Source organism: Belonocnema kinseyi, chromosome 4, assembly GCF_010883055.1.
Source record: "Belonocnema kinseyi isolate 2016_QV_RU_SX_M_011 chromosome 4, B_treatae_v1, whole genome shotgun sequence".
Taxonomy (NCBI): Eukaryota; Metazoa; Arthropoda; class Insecta; order Hymenoptera; family Cynipidae; genus Belonocnema; species Belonocnema kinseyi.
Genome location: NC_046660.1, coordinates 40,668,247 through 40,696,038, shown reverse-complemented (window position 1 = coordinate 40,696,038; position 27,792 = coordinate 40,668,247). Strand labels below are relative to the sequence as shown.

Sequence of the window (27,792 nt, the reverse complement as noted above, 5' to 3'; positions counted from 1 at the left end):
CTACACAAATAGAAGAATTTTATATTAAATACTTGAATTTTTAACCTAAAAGATCAGTTTTAATCAAAAATTGAATTGTTAAATTTTCAGTTGGAAACTATAATTTTCCTAATAAAAAACGAATTTTAAACCATTTGAATTCTATCAGAAAAGATGAATTTTCAACAAAATATGTGAATCCTCAACAAAAAAGATGAATTTCCAAGAAAGAAGATTAATTTTCTACCTAAAAAGTTAAATTTGTAACAAAATGCATAGATTTTTATCTAAATTCTTGAATTTTTGAGTCTAAAAGACGAATTTTGTACACAAAAGTCGAATTTTCAAACTGCATGTATAAATTTGAAACTAAACTATAATTATCGTCCAAAAGAGGCGACATTTCAACAAAACGAAAGACTTTTCTACCAAAAAGTTGAATCTATAACAACAACAAAATGGTACAAAAAGAAATAAATTTTGAAATAAAAAAATCGAATTCTATAACAAATAGAATGTTCTACCAAGAAATATTAATATTAAAATATCAATCAGATAGTTAAATTTTTAATAAGAATGATGAAAAAGTTCATTTCTCAACCGAATTAAATCATTAACAACAACAAAAAAGAATTTTCAACAAGGTAGTTCAACTTTTGACCAAATAGTAGAATTTTTAACCAACGCGATTAATCTTCAAAGAAGAAGTTGAATTTTTAACGAAGAAGTTAAAATTTTAACTAACAAGTTTAATTTTTAACGAAAGCTGATTACTTTTCAACTTAACAGTTGCATTTTTAACCAAAGAAGATGACATTCATATTAAAATATTTAAATTTTGAACTCCGTAAGAATAATTTTCAACAAAAAAAGTTGACTTGTCAAATAAAAACATGACTTTATAACAAAAAAATTGAAGTTTCAAAAATAGAATTAAATTTTCTATCAAATAGTAGAATCTCTGACCAAAGTAGATGAATTCTGCATAAAAAATATAATACTTTACTTTTCAATTAAAAAGAATGAACTTTAAAGAAAAAAGATATGGATTTTTTTATTGGTTTATATTAATCTAGATCATATTTACACAAAAAAAAACGATGAAAAAGACGTTTCTTGAAAAATCGTAAGACTGAAAAAGACATTTTCAGTTTAAAAAATTAATTTGGAACCAAAAGAATGCATTTTCAACAAGATAGTTGAATTTCAAATCAAAGAGCTAAATTAAGTAAAGTAAGGAATCTTCAACTAGAATAGTTACATTGTTATTTAAAAAAAATTCATTTTTATAGAGAAAAAAAAACATTTTCATCCAAGTTGTTCAACCTTCTACCAAATAAATGAATTTTAAACTAATATTACGAATCTCAACCAAGAGGATCTCAACCAAGAAAGACGAAACAAAAAATGAATTATCAACCTAAAAATTGAATTTCCATATGAAAAGATAAATTTTTAACAAAAATGGTGGATTTGCAATCAAAAAGATTAAAGTTAAAAAAAATTATATAGTTACATTTTTATCGAAAGAGCTGAATTTTCAAACAAAAAATCTAATTTTTCTACAAAACCGTCAAATGTTTAAGAACAACAGTACTTTCCGAACAAATAGTTCAATTTTCTACCAACAGAATTAAATCTCAACCAAATAGTAGAATTTTTAACCAAAGGAGTTTGATTCACACGAAAACACGATAAAAAGGGAAAGCTTCTAGAAACCTTGGAAAGAGAGGAATTCTATAAAAAAAAGGGGGGGAACAGAGGGGTATAGGGGACAGTGTGTGTATTATACTATTTTAAAACTCACCCTGTCAAAAAAGTGTACATTTTTTCAAATATACCTTAGATTGGACATTTCGTTGAGAAAAGTAGTTTTTTAAGGATGAATTTAAAGTAGATGGATATTTCATGCAAATAGCTAGATATCCAGCAGGGATTTGATCTGGTTCTTATGGTCTGGATTTGTATCGTGCCCTTATGACCTGGAGCGAATATCGATCACCTTTAGCTATCCGGGGACATGAGGTGGAAATACCGATGAATCGGCTGCGTCATTTTCGCACTGTATTGAACTCTGCAGGATCCGAGTGGAACTCTTTAATCTGGTGAAAGTTTAAACTGTAACTGTTCAACGCTCCTTGCCAGCTCTATGGAATGCGGGTTGCACGCCCTGATTGAGTTTTTTTCTTGAAATTCACCTTTCTCAATCATTAGGATGAAATTATTGATAATCGTGGTCATAGGGCAGGGAAAACCTGAAAATCAGGGAATCTGTTGTGTCAGGGAATTTCAGGGGAAGTCAGGGATTTTGAAAAAAATTGCAAGAATCACGGAATTTCTGTAAGAAGCACTGTCAAGGAAGTTTTAAGAGATGACTTTGTGAAGATCTTCGCCGCGGGTGATTGCTAGAGAGATTGATCAGTAAACTGGGTAGGAGCAATGTTGCGAAACGAATTTTGTTGTTTAAATAAGCAAGACGGAAATTCTAGATTAATCACTTATAATCTGGAGTAATTAAAGTAATTCAGAGTAATTTACGTGTAAACCAGAGTAATCCCCTTCTAATATTTAATAATCCAGTTTTAATCCGCACAGTTACAATCAGTTATCCAAGGTAATTCAGAAAACCGGAAGAAATTTACATAGACAATACAAATAGTTTTCAACTATTTTGTTGAAAATTAAAAGAAAAAAAAATAATTATCCTAACAGAAAATACAACTATTCCGTTTTTGGTTGAAAAGTAATCTTTTTTTAGTAGAAAATTAATTTTCTTGGTGGAAAATTCATGTTTTTTGGTTGAAGTCCAACTATTTGGCGAAACGTGAATATATTTGCAGACAATTTATTTTTATATATTTATTATTATATATATTGTTAAAAATTAACTTTTTTGTTGGATATTAATGTTTTTAACTCAAAAATTGAACAATTTTCTTTTTAATTGAAAATTGATCACTTTCTAATGAATACTGGTACTATTCCACTTTTGGCTGCAAATTTATCTTCAAAAAATGAAAATTCAACCATTTCGTTCAAAACTCATGCATATCGTTAAAAAGAATTATTTGTTGGTAGAAAATTAGACTTTTTGCTTGAATATTGATCTTTTGGGATGAAAATTCGTTTTTTGTTTGGTTGAAAATTATTTCTGCAACTAAAATTTTTACTATTCGATTTTTGATTGTAAATCTATTTTTTTAGTAGAAATATTTACTTTTTGGTTGAAAATTCATATATTATACTGAAAAGTCTTTTCCGGTAGAAAAGTAATCTTATTGGTTAAAAATGTTTGATTTTGGTTGAAAATTTAACTAATCGGTTAAAAGTTAATCTAACTTAATGAAAATTTAACATTTTTGTTAAAAAACAAATGTGGTCATAATGTCAAACGTTTTGTTAAAAAATTCGTCTATTCTGTTCAGGATTTCACTATTTTGTTGAAAATTCGTCTTTTTGTTTAAAGTTTAATGTTTTTAATGAAAATAACAATATTTTTTGGTTGAAATATGAACTGTTAAATTTTTTGTTCAGAGTTTTTCTTCTTGGCTTAAAAATTAATCTATTTTATAGAAAATTGTTGTTAAAGAGTCAAGTTTTGGTTGTAGATTGATCATTTTATTTAAAAATTCTTAGTGTTTTGGTTAAAACATTATTTTTAACTGAAACTTTAGCTGCTTTAGTTGAAGATTCTGTTAAAAATGCATCTTTTTGCATGAAAATTAAACTATTTTATTAAAAATTCGTTTTTTTTTTTGGCTGAAAAGTATTTTTTAACTGAAAATTTACCTGTTTAATTTTTGGTTGGAAAATTATATTATTGAGTTAAAAATATATTCGGTTGAAAATTCATCTTTTTACTTGAAAATTCAATTACTTCATTGAAAATTCATGTATTTTGTAGAATAATGGTTGAAAATGCTTTTTTTCTCGGTAAAAACTAAATTTTCTAAAATTATGACTATACTTATTGCATTCTTAGTTAGAATTTTATATTTTTTAGTTGAAAATTTAACTATTTTGTTAAAAAATTCTTTTTTTCTTAGTTAAAAATTCAACTACGTACTTCAAAATTGATACACTTCGGTGAAAATGCGTCATTTTTGGTCGAAAATATAATTATTTGTTTAAAAATTTCCGTACATTGTAAAAGAGTCACTTTTTGGTAAAATTTCACTGGATCAACTAGTTAGAATTGTGTCACTGACAATCAGTGAGATTTCACTAGTTCACTAAGTGGAATAGCGTTACTGGTTTAATCATTGAGGTTCACTGGTTACTCACTACTAATAGTTGTCAGATTACTTTTGTGGTAACTTTTACAAAATTGTTATTTTTTTAAACTTTAATTTGCTCTCACAGCAAGAAGGAACCAGACATGACTGGAGGTTCATGCTTTGGCCGCGAGGGGCGCTGCATCACTGGTTGAATCTACCATTGAGCGTCACTGGTTTCTTCAGTAGCGCTGTTTCAGTTGTTTTACTGAGTTGTTAAACCAGTCAAATTCGAAAAATCACTGGTTCACCAGTAATAATTCAAACTGATTACAGTCGACGCTATTTACCTTGCCGCAGATTGGACCGTAGGGGAGTAATTTTCCTGAAACGATGTTCCCCCACTCTCAAGTCTAATCTTGATGCGAATTGTTTTTCTCGCTACGTACGTTGCCGCACGCAGATCAGTGTGTACAAACCGTGAAAGTTCGATTTTCGGACTACATATTGTGGAAGTAATTATCTCAAATTTGGTTCCAAAAAATTGTGAGCGCATCGTTCTCTCGCGGAATGAACTTAAAAATAGGTTAGTATTTACGAATTATTGATAAAACTTTGTTTAAATATGCCATACTTGAGGTTATCTCATGTGACAAGGAAATTATCATAAGACATAAATATTATGATTTCGAAATTCTTTTATAAGCATCATTAACAAAGCATATACTTACTTTTTGCACTTTAAAATCTCCTTAAAATACCTAAACCATTGACGGCAATGTAAATAGCGAGCGGAACAATTCTTGGATGCCGAGCCGTCGCGGATCGTGGTGAGGGAAGAGCTCGACCGAGAGTTAGGGGAAGCGGCAAGGTAAATAGCGGCAAGGTAAATAGAGGCAAGGTAAGTAGCGTTGACTGTATTTCAGTGAAAATTTCACAGGTTCAATTTAAGAGATTCGGCTCTAAATCCCACACCTGGTGGAGGTATGATAAAAAATGATCAATAGATCAGAGTGTTGCTTTAACTAAATCTGATGAGATTTCAGAAATAATGAATATATTCACGAACAAGAGTTCACCTCGAGGATTATAGTTTTCTCCCTTCCTGTTTCTTATCCGATTCAAACATAGAATCAAGTCCTCCTGGAGGCAAGTGGCGAATGGTATGAAATTACGAAAGTACAAGAAGAGGATGAAACCTGAGTGTGGCTTTTGCGAGAAAGTCAATTCGCCCTCGATATGACCCGTGTATGTGTAATGTACATACATATATAGAATGGCAATGCACTTGCTATCAGACATGAATTGACCGGGTTACCTAATAATTTCAAACCGCCAATCGGCTTGAAATTACATTACATTACCAATGGTATTGGACAGATGATTCAGTCCAGTCAGTAATAGGATATCGGATCTCCTCGATCCTCGAGGCTGTGCCATTATGAGAACGAACATCAACAGCTCGTTTTACCTTCGCTTTTGTGCTCGCCTACTCTCTATGCGTTTCTTGCATCCAAGTCTCGATGCCTCGATGCGATTTTGCAAGGGAAACCATCGAAAGCTCTTTTCAGCGAATCAAATTATTCAGTTCTTACTATATTTGGTACTTGCTGAAGATGATGGATCTATTCATGATTGTGATGCTGCTTTGAAAAGGGAAGCACGTCTATCTTATATCTAAATTGGAATGAAAGCTTGCACTCACTTTTTCAGGATTCTTTGAAAGGATATTAAGCCAAGAACACCCAGAAAAGAAATTTTCTTCATTGAACAAAATCTACCATCTAGCAAATAATACGAATTTTCGACGAGAGTTTTAGTGAAAATTATTTTTGTTACTAAAATTTTAACTATTCTATTATTGATTGAATGGATGAATTTTCAACCCAGATATGTGAATTTTTAACAGAATAACTAAGTTTTTCAACTACAAAGTCGACCGCTTTTCAACAAAAAACATTATTTTTAACCAAGGCAGATAAATTTTAAACTAAAAAATATAAATTTTTATTTACAAAAGGAATAATTACATTTTCTGTTTAAACAATTAATTAATTAAAAAAATTAACCAGTTGAATTCAACTAAAGACGAATTTTCGTCAAAATATTTAGTCCTCAATCTACAAAGATAAATTTTCAATCAAGTAGATTAATTTTCTACCAGAATACATTTTTCAACAAAATACTTGAATTTTCTTCCAAATATTTTAATGTTTAACTCATCAAGGAAAACTTTTTAAACAAAAATGGAAACCTTTAATTTGAGATAATTAATTAATTTTTGACCCAGAAAATACTAAATTCTAAAAATTAGGGAAATATTTTAATAAATAGTGTACGTTTTAACCAAATAGTTTAAAGTTCTACAAAATTATTGAATTTTTAAGACAAAAAGACGAATTTTCTTTAAAATAGTTAAATTTTTAACAAAATAATTAATTCTCAACAAAACATACTATAGTTGTTATTTAAACCAACAAATATTATAACTGTAAATAAAAAAATTGGATTAAACCAAAAAAGAATAATTTAAAACAAGATAGTAAAAGCTCAAACACAACGGATTAATTTTAACCAAGCGGTTAGATTTTTATCAAAAAAGGATCATTTTTCAACCAAGAAGATTGATTTTTAACTAAAAAAGACGAATTTTGAAGAAAAACATGAATTTCAACCAAAAACTTGATTTTTTAACCAAGAAGATTAATATTGTACAAAAAAATGAATTTTCAACCAAATAAATTTATTTTGTACTAAAAAAGATTAAATTTCTACAAAAGTTCGATAGTTTAATTTTCAGTTAAAAAATTAGGTTTCAACAAAAAACTACGTATTTTAAACATTATAGTTGAATTTCAATGCAAGGAGATGGATTTTCAACTAAAGTAAGGAATTTTAAACTGCAATAGTTAAATTTCCGGTTTCAAATAAATTTAAAGCCACAAAACAACAATTTTTTAAAAAAATAATTGATTTTGTGACCAAAGAGATGACCTTTTAAGTCAAATTCAAAATCTTTAAATAAAATAAAAAATGTTTAATAAATATTTCAATTTTCTTTGAAATATATTAATTTTTAACCAACATAGATACATTTTGAACAAAAAATGTAATACTAAATATTTTAACAAAAAAGACGAGTTTACGAAAAAAATACTGGAATCCGCAACCGAAAAAGAAATTATTTTCAATTTAAAAATTATTAAAATTTTCTACCAAAGAGATTAATTTTTAACTAAAATGGTGCATCTCCATCCAAAAAATAAATTTTTAATAAAGCAGTTAAAAATTCAACCAATTAGTTGTATTTCCAAAAAATAAGAATAATAAATTTAAGCAATTTGTGTTAAAAATGCAACTTCTGTTTTTGTTGACCTTCACTGGTTTTTACTTATTTATTTTGTTGAAAATTTAACTGTTTTGTAGAAACATCGTAATTTTTATTCGAAATTTAAGACGATAGAAAATTTAACTTTTCGGTTGAAAATTACCGTTTATTTAAATCATATTTTTGGTTGAAAATGAAACTACTTTTCTAAAAAATTAAATTATTTCTTTACAATTTCCTTTCTATGGTTAAAAATTAATTATTAGTCTAAAAATGTAGTTATTCCATTGTTGGTTGCAAATTTTGCTTTTATAAGTTGAAAATTCAACCATTTGGTAGAAAGGCCATACATTTTTTGGAAAAATTGCATTTTGGTAGAAGATTAATCTTCTTAGTTGAAAAATCATCCTTTTAGGTTGAGGATCCAACTATTTTGTTAAAAAATCATCGTTTTAGTTGAATTCCACTGGCTGAAAATTCGTTTTTTTTGTGTGTCTAAGCGTCCTTTTGAAACCAATGGTTTAGTTGAAAAAAATGTATTTAACATTCACGGTTAATTTTAATCATTTTTTAAAATCTAGGAATTTCATTAGGAATTTAAACTTAAAAATAATTTTATTATTTTATTATTCACTCTTTACATTCAAATTTAAATGAATGATTTATTTGTGACTTAGAATATAAAAGACAAATCAGTTGTTTCTATGGTCTGAAAATAAATTATTTAGTAGAAATGATTAATTTTCCAGTCAAAACATGCTTTATTAATTTAATTAGTTAAATATTGACTGATTTAAATTTAAAGTGCAAGATTAACCGTGAAAACATCTGTTGACACAAAATGAAAACCAAATTAAACTTTCTTAGTTTGTCAATGTCTAATATACCGTTTGAGGCAATTGTCTGAATGTCGTGCGTGTCGCCCTTTTTTGTCAATATAATAACTTAAAGACGGTCGTAGATAAATTTTTGAAATTTGAAAGGCTCATTTTTACCCCTGATATCTCAAAACTGACACAAGGATTTTTCAAAATATAGAATCATATACTCTTTATTCGCTTTATAATATTTAAAAACGTTTTTTTTCTTATAGTAAAACTTTTTTCATTTACATAATTCAAAATTGATGTAAGAATAAAAATATCCCCTGGATTGAAACGACTTAAAAATAAAAAATTATTTTTAATGTTCAAAATTTGTCTGTTAACATAATTCAAAGTTGATGTAAGAATATTAAAGACTGCTTGATTTGAGACGAATTGATTGACCGCGTGTAGAGTGAGGAAGTTATGATCATTTTTAATCTTATGCATAATTTATGTTTGAACTATAACTCTTAAGATTATGATAATTCTAAGCTGACGTAAAGAAAAGAATAGATTATTTGTGTCTAGACGAATCGATTGACCTATGATGTTATTATATTTTATTTAGGAATAAGAAAGTGATAGTCACTTTTAATATTGAAAAAATTAAAAAAATTACAAATTTATGAAATTAACTTCTATAACTTTTATTTTTAAGGTTGAACTAAAAAAAATGATTGAGGTGAAAGCAGCTGTGAATACTTGGAATAAATCAATTTTTTTTTCGTAAATTTAGAAATATATAAATGGTATTCCAGCAGTTTCAAATGGGTTCTATTTACGAATATGCCTATGATAAAGTTTTTTCATTAAATGAATTAATAACTGTGTAATTTATAATGTCATATAAAAGGTTTTATAAATTAAATTAGTTTAATTCTTAGTAAAATATAGAATGCCAAACTTAAAAGAATAAATTAATTCAGAAGAAAGTATTTTTGAAATTAAGGCCAAACCGAATCATGACAAAAAACGTCAAAATTCGAAAAGAGAAAGTGAACAAAAATTAATAAAAAACGTACTGTAAAAAGAACAAAAATTTAGAATTCAAAGCATCTTAAATTTTTTTAAATGCATACAATTCATGTACTTTTTGTTAATTAACTGTCCTTGAGGTTTTAAATATTTTTTAATTCATACTTTTTAGATGGCAAACCAATCATGCTTCCTCTATTACAAATTTCAAATAATGAAATTACAAAATTCAAATAAAAGAAAAATAGGAATTTTCTTGCAATTGGAAAAACATCAAGATAATCCAAATACTATTTTTTTCAACTGGAACATTTCTTAAACATTTTTTTATGATCAAATTGTTACCTCAATCAAATATGTCAGTTGATAAGAAAGGTATGGAAAAGCCTTGAGGGTCAGTTTAAAAAATATTTATCCTAGTAAATGTGCTGGAGTAAAAATGTCAGTCAGGAATGCAAACAGCTTTAAATTTACATAAAATTGAGTGTGAACATGAAAATCTGAAAATATGGTCACATTTTGCTCAGAGTTGGTGTCTCATGCAAATTGAATAGGAAGTCAAGCTCGAGTTCTAACGGGATGAATCTGTTAAGAAATATTAAAATAGAGTAACAACAATTTTCAAGTAGCTAAATTCTTAACATGGACACCAGACCGTAAATTAATTTTCCTAGCTTTCCTTTTATTTATATTTTATTACAGACAAGGATTTCCAGTTCACATATACAAAATTAACTAATTCTTAAGTTAGTTTTTACAGGTCTTTAATCAATATTCTTTCAAAACTATTAATTTCTAATAAGTTGTAAAAAAAATGTCTAGCTCCGCTGGGATTCGAACCCAGGTGTTCAGATTTCGGGTCTGGTGCTCTTACCCACTAAGTTAGGGAGAGTATAAGGCGACCGCCAATCTGAGCTGAAAAAACAATATTAAATATAATTAATTATATATATCTGGTGAACAAATGTAACATCAAGCGTATTAAATTGCGCTTGGTTTAATATTTTAATGCTTCAATTGCAAACATCAAATTACTAAAATTAACCCATAAGAAAAATATATTTCTTATACAATTTTTCTTTATTTTTGTTCTCTAAGGATCGAGCAAGAAATGTTTCGGAGAGATTCACATCAACAACGACATTGGTCGTTAACATTAAAGACGACGACGATCAAGATCCATCTTTTATCTACAAAGGTTGCATGCTTCACAATGCTGCCTGCATTAATCCTGAATACTCTGCATCCGTAAGTTCTACTTCAAAAAAATAATTATCATAACAAAAATTAGATCGAATTTAAAATAAATAATTAGACTCTAAAATAGATAAAGCTGAAAAAATATATGCTATTAGTTCATATGTATAATATTACAATATCCAAGGAAATGTCAGAAAAGTTAAGGACTTAAAAAATGATAAGACTCATGGTGTTTCTGGAAGAAGAACTTTAAGTAACTGTTAAAAATCAGGACTTTCTTACAGTCACGCTAAGAAAACTTTTTTTAAAAATCATTTTGTAAATATAATAGATTTCAATAACTTGAAGGGATTCCAAGGTTTTAGAATATTTAAAAATATTCTAAAGGACTTTCATCAGATTTTTGAGGATTTCAATGATTTCAAGGGGTTTAAAAAGATCTCAATGTATTTATTTTAATATGCGTCCAGTATTACAGAAAATATCATATCAATTAATATAAATAAATATCAATTGAAGGTCTGCGGTTTAAATATGTTAACTGACATTTTTTTCGAAATTGATTTATTTGTATTTTCTGGAACATTTTTTATGTGCAATTAATATACCGCAAACAAAACGGGAAAATTACTTTTGGCTTTTTTTAAAATGGATTTTCGAAAATCGCGGTTTGGTACCTACAGCATAGACCTGCGGGATGATTTTCCAAAAGCCGTATAAAATTTCTGAAATAATACTTAACAGGTTTAGACCACGGATTATTCAATTGATTTCAATGATTTGAAGGGATTTCGAATTTTTTGGAAAATTTTAGGATATTAAACAAAAACCCAAGGAATTTTTAGGAACTTTGAAAAATTTCAAGGGATTTAAAAAGTTTCTAAAGGATTTTAAATATCTTAGTGTATATCAAAAGATATCAAGAAATTTTTCAATTATTACCGAAAATTTTCAATTAATTTTCAATTGATTCTTTTTGAAGGGATTTAAAAAAATGTGAAAAATGTTAGAGTATTTTAAAAAATGTCAAGAGATTTTTAAAACCTTCAAAAACGCAAGGGATTTCAAAAGATTGAAAAGATTTTAGAATATTTGCTATCATATATTATTTGAAGGGATTTTAAGAATTTTGAAAGATGTTAGGATATCTAAACAAAATTTCCATAAATTTTTAAAAACTTTGAAAAATTTCAACGGATTCTAAAGATTAAAAAGATTTTAGAGTATTTTTAAAGATTTTAAGGAATTTTAAAGGCATTACAAAGAATTTGAAAGATTTTAGGACATTTAAAAAAATTCCCAAAAAAATTTTAAGAGATTTAAGAGGTTTCAAGCATTTTTAAAAGATTAAAAAAATTGTAAATATTTTAGTATATTTTAAAAGATCCCAGGGAATTTCCAATTTATTTCTGTAATTTAATGGTATTTCGAAATATTATAAGTATTTTAGGATATTTTAAAAGACTTCAAGGAATTTTAATTTATTTGAGTAATTTAATAAAATTTTAAAGTATTTTAATTATTTTAAGTTATTTTAAAAGATTCCAAGTAATTTTTAAATTAATTCTAATGATCATTTTGAAGGGATTTAAAAAAAGTTGAAAGATTTTAGGGTATTTTTAAAACTTAACAAAGAATTTTAAATAGCTTTAAAAATTGGAAGTGATTTCAAAAAAGTTCAAAGGATTTCAAATATTTAAGGGGAATTTTATAAGATTCCGTGGAATTTTCAAGAGATTTATAAATTCTCAATCAATTTCTAAGGACTTTAACAATACTAAGGAATTAAACAAATATTTAATTTGTTTTCAAATAATTTCGGAAAATTTGTAAGGATTTTATATGAATTATACGGCTTTAGGATATTTTAAGAGTTGCCTAGGGATTTTATCAGATTTCCGAGGATTTCAATGACTTTAGAGAATGTAAAAGTTGTATAAGGAATTTTAATTAATTTTCCAGTATTTTAGAAAATATTGGATTTTATATAGTTTACAGGTTTTCATAAAGTTTTAATGGATTTTAAGGAATACATTAACAAGAAATTAGGAATTTCGTAGGATCTCAAAGGTTTTAAGGGTTTTTCAAAAAAATTATATATTTATATAAAAAAATATTATATCAAAAAATTGTAAAATGGTATTTCACAAGATTTTAATGGATTTGAAATACTTGAGGGTATAAAAGTTATTTCAGTAATTTAATGGGAATTGTTAAGAATTTAAAATATTTAGGGTATCTTAAAAGATTTCCAGCTACTTTAAATTAATTGAAATAACTTGAAGGGATTTTAAGGTAGGATGTAAGGAAATTTAGAAGGATCCTAATGAATTTTCAATTGACTGCAATAATTTAATAGGATTTCAAAGTATCTGAGATATTTGAGGGTATTTTAAAAGGCCTCAAAGAATTTTCTATTGATTGCAATATTTTAACAGAGTTTCAAAGTATTTGAAATATTTAAGGGTATTTTATAAGATCACAAGGAAATTGCAGTTTATTGAAGTAATTGAATGGAATTTCACAAGATTTAAACATTTTTTAAATATTTCAAAAGCTTTCAAGGAATTTTGAATCAATTTTGATAATTTGAAGGTATTTCAAAGAATTTAAAAGAGTTAGTGGTATTTCAACAAATTTAAAAAAAATTTTAAAAGCTTTGCAAAAATTGCAAGAGATTTGAAAAGAGTAAAAGATTTTAAAGTATTTTTAAGGATTTGAAGTAATTTAAAATTATTAATTGAATTGAATAATTTCAAATGATTTCAAAGGATTTTACATGTTTAAGGGTATTTTCTTAAGTTCCTTGAAATTTTCAAAAGCTGTGCAAAATGTAACGGTATTTCAAAATATTTTAACGTATTTAGAATATTTAAGGGTGTTTTAAAATCTCTCAAAGAATTTAAATTTATTTCAATGGTTTGATGGGATTTCAAAGGATTTGAAATGATTTAGGGTATTTTAAAAAATTTCAAGGAATATTACGATTGATTTCAACAATTTAAAAGAATTTCCAAGATTTTTGGGTAATTCTTAAATCTTGGAAAAATTTCACGGGATATCGAAACATTTAAAATGTATTGAAATATCTTAGGGAATTTTTAATAGATTTCAGAAATTTCAAGTGTTGCCAAAGAAATTGTGGAAAATTTAAACAAATACAAAACAGTTTTTGAAATTTCAATGTACATGAAATAGTTCTATGGAATTCAAAATATTTTACGGTATTTTAAAAGTTCACTAAAAAATTTTCATTTGTTTTCAGTTTATTAATGGGATTTCTAGGAATTTTAAAAATTCTAGGGTATTTCGAAATATTTCATACTATTTTTACTTAATTTCAAACAATAAAAGAGATTTCAAAGAATTTGAAATATGATAGGATATTAAAAAAATTAAGACGTTTTAAAGTGATTGCAAAAATTTCAAAGGATTTCCAAGAACTCCAATGATATTAGAGTGTTTTAAAAGCTATCAAGGTGTTCTAATACATTTTTTAGATTTTTAGGAAATATCAAATTTCATAGAATTTCTCAAAATTTTTAATGGATCTCAGAGAACTTATGGACAAAAAGTGAGGGATTTTGCAAGGTCGGGGTGATTGTAAGATTTTCAAAGATATTTTTAATTACTTTTAATTTTTTTGGAATTCATCTTGAATTTTTAACAATTTATACTTAATTCTTTTAAATTCTTTGGAACTCTCTTGATTTTTTTAATTTCATTATTTTCTTCTAATTTCACTCATTACCATGAATTAAAAAAAAATTTCAATTTATTTCAAACTCAGTGAATTCAATAAATTTTTTTTAAATTCACCTTGAATTTTTATGAGTTTTATCAAATTCCTCCCATTTGCCTTAAATTCCCCTCAATTATTTTCAATTTTACTAAAATTAATTAAATTTTGTAGAATAATTTTTTTTTAATTTATTGAAAATTTATTGAAATGAACTTGAATTGTTATGATATTTTATGAATAGAATTATTTTTAATTATTTTATATTCAAAAGACACTAGTAATATTTGTAATGCACATTTATAAATTAAAAATGTTCTTATTCCATTTATATATGATTCTTTATTAACCCATTAACGACCAAAGCTATCAAATACTGTTCCTTATGTTTTTGGGTGAAATAAATTCGAATCCGTCGTCAAAATTTCCATATTTTAAATTCAAAATTAAATATGGTGGTTTTTGCATGCAAAAATAGTGGAAAATGTTTTATTTTTTGTTTTTATCATTTGTTTTCAGGCATAAAACGCGTTAATATCTTAAAATTTCTTTAACCGTCGGTGCAAAAAATTCTTAAATTTTAACAGAAAATTTTTAAATATTTTTTTTTTCTTCCAAAATGGCGGAGGAAATGCAAACATGTCCCAAAAACTGTTTTTTTCCATCATCGTGGTTTTTCTCAAAAAATTTTAAAGTTTAAAAAAAAGTTCCATAGATTAAAAATGTCTTGAAATTAACCATAGAAAACTATAAAATTTTTTCAGATTGTTTAGAAAAAATTTTTGATTTTTCAAAAAATCAAAAATTTGAAATTTGCAAAAAAAAATGTTTAAAAATCTGAAAAAATTCAAGACTATTCTTTGACTAATTTTAAGACATTTTTATTCTTGGAAAATTTGTACCAGAGCCTATATATTTTGGGAAATAATTGATCAAGCCTCATACGAATTCTTTTCGCATGAAGTTTGAATTTTTTCAGATTTTTTGAAAATTTTTTTTGCAAATCTCAAATTTTTGATTTTTTGACAAATCAAATATTTTTTCTAAAAAAATCTAAAAAAATTTCATAGTGTTCTATGGTTAATTTCAAGACATTTTTGTTCCATGGAACTTTTTTTTAAATTTTCAAGTTTTTGAAAAAAACAAAGATGATGGAAAAAAAACAGTTCTTGGGACATTTTTGCATTTTGTCTGCCATTTTGGAAGAAAAAACTTATATATAAAAATTTTCTGTTAAATTTGAAGAAATTTGTGCACCGATGGTTGAAGAAATTTTAAGATACTAACGCGTATCATGTCTGAAAAAAAATTATAAAAATAAAAAGATCAAACATTTTTAACTATTTTTGTATTCAAAAACCGCCATATTTAATTTTGAGTTTAAAATATTTGAATTTTGACGACGGATTCGAATTTAGCTCACCCAAAAACATAAGGAACAGTACTTTTGATCTATTTATTGTTTTGTTATACCCATAAATTTTGCGGTCAAACTCATGTTATAAAATTGATAGATTTGGTCGTTAATGGGTTAAAAATGACACAATATTAGAATCTTGGTCTTTAAATATTTGTGGTAGGAAAAAATGAAAAATTAGTACAAGAAAAGTCAAGAAATTTAAAAAATGAATTTTCCGCCGATCCGGAATATTCGACTCGTATTCTAGAAGTCGTAATTGAAACGAATTTAAAATGTAATGATGTAATTATAAAACGACTTGCTTTAATCATAACACATAAGCCTTTTCTACCAATTACCTCAGGGTGAATAAGAAATAGAGTACGAAATGATTATCCATCTGTAATGCTTCTTAATCACCCACATTAGCCTAGGAGCGCTTTCGCCATTATTACATACACTGATATACTGATTGCTTTTAATCAGGTGTCTAGCGGAGTGCTGTCTGGAATACTCAATATCTTCCCAGAGAAGATTCAGGCTGTCGACATGGACAGTATAAATGCTCTGGTACATTATTCCTTCCTTAGTGGCAGTCCACCAAATTACAGAGATTTCTTCGAGATTAATCGCCACTCTGGAGCTGTAAGGCAGATTAAGGCTGTCGACACCTCAGTCACCAAGAAATTTGATATTATCATTAAGGTATTTGATATTTTAAAGAACGCTTAATTTTTTTGAAACACATGCATAAAAATGGTGATATGCCGTGTCTGTAAAGTGAGCGCGAAGTTCCTGATTCCTCTGCTGGAAGATAGGCGTGCTACGCCGTGCAGAGCGCCACGATATAGAGTGCGTCAAACTGTACACAGCTCTACGCCGCACAGTGGGAAAAGAAGCACCTTTTTTGGACAAAATAGGCCCGATAGTGCAATTCTTAACAAGAATTCATTAATTAACAAAATAATTAACAAAAGTCGTTTTTTCACGATTCGCAATCATTAGCTTATTTTAATCCATAGATTTTGCATAAAGTAGCTAATAATTGCAAATTATTTAAACAATTTTTATAAAGATATGCACATTTTAACCATTTTTTGATTAAAAGGGTTGATTTGTTTGCGAAATCAACTTAAAATGTTTTGCCTAAGACTCCTTGCTATTATATTTTTCATAGTCACCAAAAAATGTTAATTTTTTAAACAATTTTTATAAACAAATGAACATTTTTACCATTTTCTCATGAATAGGCTTAATTTGATTGCGGAATGAATTCGAAATCTCTTATGAAAAGATTACTTGCTGTTATAATTTTTATAATGATCTAATATGCATCATGGGGGGGTTGCTCAATCGGACTTTGAGAATCATGTGGCCCTAAAAAGAGTCATCAAGCCACTATAAAAAATCTTACAGCAAGGATTCTTTTGCAAGACATTTCGAATTAATTCCGCAAAAAAATCAAGTCTATTAATAAAAAGAATCGTCAATTCCGAAATGCTTGGCGGTCTGCACTTTTTTCTCTTTGAAAATTTGTTTATTAATAATTTTTTCACTCAAAGTATGAACACACTGAGATTTTGTACATAAGATTTTTTAAGCTTTGATAACTGATTAAGTGAACTTTAAATTGTCTTAAATGCATGTTTAGGGATACATGGAATACAAATAATGTGTTCATTATTGCATTTATTTTGTTATGAACCTATTTTATGAACAAATTGACAAATAGTCTTAGTACTGCTAAATTTTTTTTTTGCTAAAAGTGCTTTATATTAATGTAGGAATGACATTTAATTACAAAACTAATTTAAAAGTTTATGGTAACCATTGTTATTAACAATTCTTCTAGCGAAATATTAAAATTTGAGATTTTTTCAAATTATAATTTCCTTCAATCGCCAAAACGACCTCAGGTATTCCACAAAAAATAAATATTTATTATTATTTAATGAAATATAAAAATTAAATTTTTTTAAACAAATTAGATAAATGAATTCGAAATTTTGGCCTTTTCACATTAAAAATTTTTTTGCACTGGAAATGTTTTCAGCTATTGGACTAATGACTGCTAGTCACAAAAATATTAGAAAAGTTAACAATAAACACTGCAATTAACTATTTTTGTGAAAAAATATTTAGACTGAAGGTTTTATCATATTTCAAATTTCTTTAATGTCCAGAATGGGTACGAATATTCCTGAAAATTATATATCTTCGATAATATTTGGTAAAATGTAACAATATGAATATTTATAAACAAATAAGATGAAAAATTTCAAATTTCGAGGGTACAATTCACGCAAGTTTTCTCATGTTGTTACTAAGACTAATTTAGTACACAAACTGTCAGTGAGTTTGGATCCATGTATCAGTTATGAAAGAAGAAATATTTTCAAAGTCTGAAATTCATGAAAAAGTACTTGTTTTTCTGCATCCATTGCCACTCCCGTTTGCTGACATTATTTTTGGAAAAATTGGAGAATTGCCTACCAATTCGATGGTTTATTTTCAAAAGATTTTCTACTGTGTGAATCTTAACATGTGGTGTGATGATTTATTCTCAATCTATTGCGATTGAAAACCCAAATTTTTCCAAGCGAAACTGCCAAAATTTGGAATTTTTTGTTTATCTAAATTATTTATGAACATTTAAATTTCTAGCAATTTAAGAAAATTAAAATGGTACAAGACTTTAGGTTTGAATATTTCGTAACAATAATTATTCATAATAATGTTAATATTAACTTTTGCAATATTTTTGTGACTTGTAGTCATTCGTCCAATAGCTTAAAATATTTCCAGTGCAACAAAATTTGTTTTATATGCGAAAGAGCCAATATTTTGAATTTGTTTATATAATCTGTTTATAATTATTTTAATTGTTATTTTTTATCAAATAATAATAAATGTTTCTTTTTTGAGGAATAGCTGAAGTCGTTCTGGCAATTGAAGGAAATTACAATTGTAAAAAACTCAATTTTTAATATTTTTCCACAAGAATTGTATATAACAATGGTTAGTATAAACTTTTCAATTAGTTTTATAATTAAATGTTATTCTTAAAATAATAGGAAGTACTTTTTGAAAGCATAGCAGTTCTTTACCGACACTAAGACTATTTGCTAATTTGTTAATAAAATTTTTTAATGGTAAACAAATGGAATAATGAATAAATCATTTGTATTTCATGAGTATCTTAATATTAATAATAAACAATATAAAGTTTACCCAATCAGTTATTTAAGCATAAGAAATTGTTATGTACTAAATTTCAGTTATTTCATACTTTGAGTGAAAAATTTATTAATAAAAAAATGAGAAACAAACGTTCGGAGTGTCCAGCTCTTTAGAATGTAATGATATTTAATTTTAACAAAATTCAAAATCGAATAAAAATTGAAGGCTCTGGATATTTTTTAACGAAAAAAGTGCATTTCCTCTCACTGTGCGCCACGCTGCATAGTGGGATAAAAATACATCCGTGGATAAATTGATTTTCAGGAGACAAGTACTATCCTAATTTAATAATAACACATTTTTAAAACTTTTTATGATAGTTTGAGAGCGATCTAATATTTTTATTTTTATTGACACTGCAGCAAACAAATTTTTCTCGGCTAATCCGTTAAGAAAGTGACTTTTTTTTTCTTGTGGAATATATTTAAAATTACTTTTATTTTTATCAAAGATTCTTAATTAATATACTTGACTTAATTTTTGAGTTAACGGAATAGATTTCATTGCTAAAAAGTAGCCAAATAATGCATTTGCTTATTCCTTAAGAAAGCGGTATTTTATGAATAAATACATCAAAAGATAAAAATTCGGCTACGCAATTATTGGTTTCAATAATAAATTGTTTTCTGTCATTAAAATGTTCATAAAAATTTAGAAGTTAGTTATTTATAGTTTGCATCGAAAAAACGGAGTCTGAACCTCTAGAAATAGCCAAATAGTGCATTTGTTAATTAAGGCAGTTCAAACAATCATGCATTTTTGTTTGGTGGCTAAATGTTAAACTTAGCTTTTATTTTCAAGTACTATTTTTTGTTGATATTCACTTTAAGTTTATTAGGTATTTTTGATTGAATCGAAGCATTTGTCAAAAACCGGTATACTTCAAAAGTCAAATTTTTATTTTTGTTATCAAATAAACAAAAATAAACAAAATTTTTTAAATCAATTTCCAAGACATTAATGTCATCAATCGTGTAGTTTTTTTTAGATCTGAGACGAAATCAATTTTTAATACAGTATAAAAATATAGATTAACTATTTATTTTTTACTGAACTTACAAAGGTTCGAGATTTAGAACATTTTCTCCAATCTGATTCGAATTTTCCAAATTGCGGTATTTCATTCATTACCTCGCCGGGTTCTGATTCTTCTTCATCATCTGTATCATAAAAATCTGTATACAATAATTTATTATTTTACGACCGCCATATTCATTATATAATTTACAGTTTTAAACATAATTACAAAAATGAACAATGTATTTACACTATTTCGACAATAAAATTCGCAATTTGAGGCAAGAAGTCACGCACAGTCCTAATGTGTAAAATTTGACCCTTGAAATTTTAAAATAATATGTAAAAAAAAGAATAGTACTTCGCCATCTGTCGTCCATTTTAGGAACTTTCACACTAGCCGGGGCCAAGCTTGAGCCATTGCAAAATTCAAGCTAGGTCCAGGCTAGGGACCCAAGCCGCTTATAATTCTGGAACCGTGAAGAAACTTGACGATTTCTGCACGGCTTGTTACAGAGAATAAACAAATTTTCCTAATATTCATGGAAATTTTAATTATGATTTTTCATTTTGTAATTTGAAGTTTCAGAAAAAATTTCAAAAGGTCTAAATGAATTAGAAATAATTTAAAGTTTCAAAATATTTCTAACTATTAAAAACAAAATGTAGATTTTTGAAGGGTTCAAGTGTTATTTACAATTTTTCTAAAGATTCATAGAAAATTTAAAACGATGTTTGATTGTTAAAAACTAGTCCTAGGAGAATATATCAAATTGTTTCACAATATTTTCTAAGTTTTCTAAAAGAAATTTGGACGATTTCAGGGCAATTTTTCTTCTAATTTTCAGGATTTTTTTTCAAATTTTTAAGCAACTAATGAATAGTTTTAAATGATATTTAAGATTTTTTTCAATGTAAGAAATAATTTTAAATTTGAGAGGATTAAAAACAATTGTAACAATAATGTATATTTTTTAAAAGATCAAAATAAAGTTTCAAAACTTTGTTTTAAAGGATTTTGAAAGTTTTCATCATAGTAAACACATTTTTTTTAAGATTCTTAGAAAATTTAAAAAGACTTTTTATTTTGAAAAATCGGTTCGTAGAAAATTTTTAAAAACAATAAAAAAACCTTTTATAACATTCCAAAATATAGGCAAAATTGTAGCAAAAGAATCAGGAAGATTTTTAAACATTGATTTAATTTTAGATAATTAAAAAAAATTTTTAGGAAAAATTCAAATAATCTGAATAAATATTTAGAATTATTAGAAGTTAAAAAAAAATGATAACAAAATGTAGTTTTGAAGATTTCGAAAAAAAATCAAAGGTTTTTAAGAATGTTTCATTAAAATAAAAAGGTCACAAGAGAATATCAACATTTTCTAAAGATTTCCGAGTAAATTTTTAACGATTTTTTATTAAAAAAAAAATGAATTTTTAAAGAAAATTTAAAAAGATGTCAAAATATGTCTGAAAATGTCAAAACAAAATCTGGAAAATTTCAAGACATTTTAATTTTTTTATTTTGAAACGTCTTTTGAAATTTTAAGGAAAGATTCAAGTCTGCTTAAAAGATATTTAAGAACATCAGGAGCTTTAAGCAGAATAAAAAAATTTTCAAACTAAAAAATATTTCAAATAGTTATAAAATGTTTTTTAATTTCTGCCCAACTTTTATAAATACTGAATATATTTTGAACTGACTTGAACTTTTTCTAAAATTTGATAAAATCCTGTTAAATCAACAAAATTATTTAAAATTTGTTTAAATTACTTATAACGGGGTGTAAAATGCCTCTTATCTAATTTAAGCTCGAGCTCAAGTGTTCGAAAGTTATTCAAAACTTCTATGCAATATTAAAAATGATTTTTTTCCTCAAATTGAAAAATTACACCCGCGTATAACGCATGGTTGACGATGCTAGTATTTCTATAATGAAACTGTAACTAAGATAGTAACGATAATGATTTTTTTTGGTAAAAATAACTTTTTAAAAAGTTACATTTTGAAACGGTAAAGATAACGATAACTAGTTAATTTTTTTGTAATTTATTCATGACGATAACTAGTTCCTTTTAAAACGTTAATAGTCATGGAATATTCAACTTTTCGCACTTGTTGCAGAAAATAATATTTTACAAATTCGATTTTGTCGTTCAAGGCTGTTGAAGATTCGGAAGCGGGACGTTCAGCAACAGCCAAGTTGACAATTACTGTGAAGCCAGTGGATAGTAATCCACCAACAATAACAGCATCAGCAATTGAAGGTTTCGTCGACGAGAATGCACCAATCGGTACGAAAGTCGTCGATGAAGGAGGAAATCCTATACGACTGACAGTCTCAGATGCAGATCTGGTGAGTAATTTCATTCGCCCTTTTCCGCGAAGAAGTCGTCGACGTTTGTTAGAAGGTTAGATGGATGGGCAAGGCCCCTTGGGCTTGCCAACATGGCATCACTTGATTATTTATTACAAAGCCCGGCTATAAATTTCAATCCTCATCTTCTAAAATAAAAATTTTATGGCTCTGGAGTGAATGAAGTGCAAATTGAACATATTCAGAATCTGCAATTTTGCAGTGTCCATCAATCCTTCATCCCGCCTTGATAATTACACATTCATTCACATTCTAGACAATAATTTATGTTTTATAAAACTTTATGAAGTGTAAGGTTTAATCAATTTTTATGACATTTTTCAGAGCCCTGAAGACCCAAAGCCTTTGTACGTGTTTGAGTTAACAACGACATTTTTTACAATCGACCAATCCGGAATTCTCGTCGTGAATGAAGAAAATCTGGACAGGGATCCCCCGAGTCCAGGACGCTTCCGTTTTCAGGTCGTGGCTCGTGAAAAATCAGGAGTTGCTGCATCCGCTCCTCTTTCTTTTGTAGTGACATTGAATGACGTTAATGACAATGCACCTCAACTTCCGATGATTCCTCCCATCACTGTTCAGGCGGGCGAGACCAGAAACACAGAAGTCGTTAAGGTGAGGAAAGTAACAAGCAAAATAAAGTTTTATAAAAAAAATATTTTAGGAAGATCTATTATATTATATATTATATTATGTTAAATAAGATTTATTATAAGAAGATCATCGCCGTGCCAGGTATTCAGATACCACATTTTTCTCCCCTTTCCCCAGATACCATCTTTTCGCCTTTCCTTCTATAGGTACCTCATGTACTACATTTGTTGTCCCCACCTCTTTAGATATATTTAAGAAAAACCCCATTTGACCTATGCCTCCTCCTCAGGTAGCACCTTTTTCTCAACCCTTCTCAGAACACAACTTTTTCCTTTACCCTTCCCAGATACCACCTTTTTCCTTCCCTTTCTCCAGATACCACCCTTTTCCTATGTCAAAAATTAAAATATCACAAACTGCAATTATATAAACAAATATCATAAAAAGAAATTGCCGCTATCATTCTTCAAAGAATCTCTATTATCATCAGAGAATGACTGAAATTCTCAACGTATTTTCATACTAGAAGGAGCTCTAGTCTGAAAAGACTTTAATCATTTCTGTTATTCTCTGATGATATACAGATTCTTTAAAAAATTTGAATACGTAACACCGGGTAAAATAATGCGTGTATTTCAGAAAAAAGGATTCGTCTTTTTAATTTTCTAGTAGCGAAAAGAACCCGACCGGCAATCAAAAGTTCTCTAGATCTTTTTCAGACAAAAATTAATTTAAAAATTTTTTCATTCATAGCTCCATCTAGTCTAAAAAGACGATAAGAATTAATGTTATTCTCTGATGATAATACCTACAGATTATTTTAAAAATTTAAATGCGTAACACCTGGCGAGATAACGCGTGTTTTCATAAAAAGGATGGAAAAATGGTAGGTTAATGAAAAAGGTATCATTTCAAAGGTGCAAATGTTGTACGTTAATGAGCTGAAAAGTAATATTCCAAAAAATTATTTGTAGCTTACAGATCTGAAAATTTGATGGAAAGAAAGGAAGTTTGATAGCTTTTAAAAACAGTGAACTTTGAAGCATAGTTTTCTATAGATAAAATAATAGGAAAAATCTAAAAAAATTCATGGTGGTACATTAAACATTTCTGAACAGATTGCTGTCGAAAAATTTGCAAAATATAAATAATTGTTCGTTTTTTGTGAATAAATGTGCGAGTGCACTATCGTCAGTTCTAATGAAGATAATGAAGTGATTTAAATTAGAGGTAGTTAGTTGAACTATCTGTAATAATGTACCACCATGAATTTTTTCAGATTTTTCCTATTATTTTTTCTATAAAAAACTATGCTTCAAAGTTCACTGTTTTTGAAAGCTATCAAATATTCTCATTTTTCATCGTATTTTCAGATCTGTAAGCTACAAATAATTTTTTGGAATATTACTTTTCGGCTCATTAACGAACAACATTTGCACCTTTAAAATGATACCTCTTTCATTAACCTACCATTTTTTCTTCACATACTTATTCAACGTCAAAGCCAGAGGACTCGAATTTTCTCGCCAACTGGCAATGGGAAGTTCTGTAGATCTTTTCTCTGACAAAATTTAATACATTTTTTTTACTTCTTAGCTTGATCTAGTCTAAAAAGTCGATTAGAATTTCTGTTATTTTCTGATTATAATACAAATTCTTTGAAAAATTTGAATACGTAACACCTGGCAAAATAATGCGTGGATTTCATAAAAAAGGATACTTCTCCCCATCTCTTTAGTAGCTTAAGGGAAAAGCACCCGACTGGCGATCGAAAGTTTCGTTCTTCGATTTCCAGCAGAGCGAAGATCTTTTTTCAGAAAAAATTTACTTAAAAAAATTGATAATATATTCATTTTTAACCCTCTCCAGGTGCTATAATTTTTCCTCCCTCATCCCCTCTACAGATTCCACCTTTCCCCTCCCATTGTTATTCATCGTCCCGTGACACTACCTTTTTCCTCATTTTCCCCAGATATAACATTTCTCCCTCCCTCTCCCTAGATGTCAGCCTTCCCCTCTCCAGATACATCCTTTTTTTCTCGTATTCCTCAGATACCACCCTTTCCTCTTACCCTCTCTATATACCAGGGGTCTTCAGCGAGTAGAAATTTGGTCCCAAATACTCATTTGCTAGATATTTCGTTTCCACTACTACGTCGGCTCACTCAGGACGGAAAAATTCGGTCTCACTCTTACAGCTGAGCAGAGGATTGTGGTGGTGGAAACGAGACATGTGGTAAATGATTATTTGCGGCCGAATTTCTCCATGCTGAAGAGTGCTACTATATACCACCTTTTCCCTAACCTTCTCCAGATTCCACCTTTTCAACACCTCCTCTCTATATTCAAATTTCTTACCTCCTCCACAAAATATGTTTGTTCATCTTCTATATACATGTACAACTTTTTCCCTCATCTTTCAAAAATACCTTTCCTCACCTACAGATACCACCGTTTTCTCTTCCCCCTTTTCAGATACCACCTTTTTGCTTCTTTCTGTCTAAATATCACCATTTTCATTAACCCTCTCCAGATGCCACTTTTCCCCAGTCCCTCTCCAGATACCAATTTTATCGTTTCTTCCCCTGATACGACCTTTTTTACTTTTCCCTTCCAGATACAAAATTTGCACCTCCACCTTTGAAGATATGACTTTTTTTCCTTCCCCTTAATAAATACCACTTTTTCCCCTTCATCTCGTCAAATACTACCTAGGCCCCATCATCTACCCAGAGATACCACTCTTTTCTTGTCTCACGAATGAATACACAACGTTTTTGCTTCCATTCTCTTTACAGTTACCAAATTTTCTTCCCCAGATGTCACCTGCCCCCCTCCTTATTTGCTACCACCTTTCTCCTTCTCCAACCTTAGATACCACATTTTCCCTCTCTCTCTCTCCCCATATAAAACTTGTTTTCTTTTACTTACCCTTACATACCAACTTTTTTCCTGTGTCAAGAATAGAAATATTCCTTTCTTTCTTTCGACCTTACGCTAGACACAGTCGAACTCCGATAACTTTCCAACTTCGGGACTGTAGGGGCGGAAAATTCCAGGAATTTCGGACTTCTCGGATACTTCCTCTAGTACCACGATATTACGTGCGCGTATGCGTAAATCACGGTCGCAAATAATGAGCAAAATAGAACACGTAGTGGGAGAACCACATTTAGTGTTCGTGCCGTACGTGTGATGAAGTTTTAAGGAAAGAGTACACTTATCGGATGGCAAGTTATCGAGGTTGGACTGTACCACTTTTTTCTTTCACTCTCCCCAGATACCATCTTTTTTACTCTCTCTGCTCATATACGACCTTGTTCTCTCTCCTTCACCAGGTATTACATGTCATCCTCCACACAGCCTCAGATACCACCTTTTTCCTGTTTCAGGATTTGAGATACCGCCTTTTACTTTCAACCCCTCTTCAGATGCCACCTTTTTTTTCCCTTCTCCCAGGTACCACCTTTTTCTTCTATTTTTGAGATTCCACTTTAGAACCTTTAGATTTAAGTTTTGATACCGCGTTTAATCTTTGATCTCCTAAACATCACCTTTGTTCTTCAACCTTTCAGATACTACATTTTTCTCTTTCGCGGTTTTTTCACACTCCTATTCCCCTATAACCTTCATACTGTTGCAACAACCTCCTTTCATTAATTCCTTTTCCATTTATCCCTATCATTTATTGCATATTGTCCTCTACCTTTACATAGATACCAGGGGGTTGAATAAGAACTGGGAGTTAGATGTATGTTACATGCATGATTTCAGCCCTTTTCAATGCCTTTGAAACAGGGCTAAAGCTCTACTTGTTACTCCGTAGGGAGTAAAAAATACATTTTACTCCCTAGGGAGTGAAAAGTACATTTTACTCCCTAGGGAGTGAAAAGTAACACCACACGTGAATAATGCAAATTATACGTCTTTGATAATCAGCCCACTCACCTTAAAAACTTTAAGGAAATTTTTGTTCGGGATTGTAGAAATTGCGGTAATTCATGGAAAGTTGCTATATATGACTGATCAAATTACCGTAAACTACCAAAAATTTTCAAAAATGTTCAGAAATGTATTTAAAAAACGTTATTGAATTTTTGATCATTTATCCTCATTGACCATAAATTACATGTATATGTAAATTACCTGTCAATTAATTAACAAAAATATTTTAAATTTCCGGAAATTTTTAAATTTTCAAATTGAATTTTGGGCCATTTATCTTAAGTTACCATAAATTACCTGTAATATTACCATAAATTACTAAAAAATGGCATATATCCCCAGAAAATTATGGAAACTTCTTGAATTGAACTTTGGATAATTTATGATAAGTTACCATATTTTATTATTATATCTGTAAAATAACCATAAATGACTGAAAATTTCTAGACATTTATATACATTTTTAAATTTAATTTTGGGCAATTTATCGTAAGTTATCATAAATTGCTCTCAAAATTACGGAGGATCATGCTTCCTTTATTCAAAATTTAATATTGGTTAAAATTATGACTGTATTTCGAAAAGTGTCTGAATTATTTCATTTGTTATAAAAGTGTCGCATGCGCCAAGGGTGATTGGGACAGTAGAGTGGAAAAATGGAGGGAGTTAGTAGTAGATGGGAATGGGGGAGGAGAAGCTGGAGTGTTATGAGGAATAAATGGACTGGAAATAGAGAGAGGAAATCAGAGGGGCGATAATATAGGATCAGATAGGATAAGATCCAATCGGACAGGATAGGATAAAAAGGTGTTTGAAATTCATTCATCTTCTACTCCTACCTCTTTGTTCCTTTCTTGTCTTCCTTCCTTTTCCTTCACTCTATATCCCTCCATTTTCCTGACAACATTTAATAAA

General features: G+C 28.3%; 1 protein-coding gene across 1 annotated transcript in view; it reads left to right on the top strand.

Annotated features, from left to right (window-relative positions):
* The window catches only part of LOC117171395 (cadherin-99C), a 313,631-nt gene that overhangs the window by 228,880 nt on the left and 56,959 nt on the right, over positions 1-27,792 (top strand). Inside the window, exons 7-10 of the mRNA XM_033358668.1 lie at positions 10,461-10,610; positions 16,187-16,405; positions 22,123-22,317; positions 22,663-22,953. Of these exons, the coding sequence (XP_033214559.1) occupies positions 10,461-10,610; positions 16,187-16,405; positions 22,123-22,317; positions 22,663-22,953 (855 nt within the window). The remainder of the gene's footprint in view (positions 1-10,460; positions 10,611-16,186; positions 16,406-22,122; positions 22,318-22,662; positions 22,954-27,792) is intronic.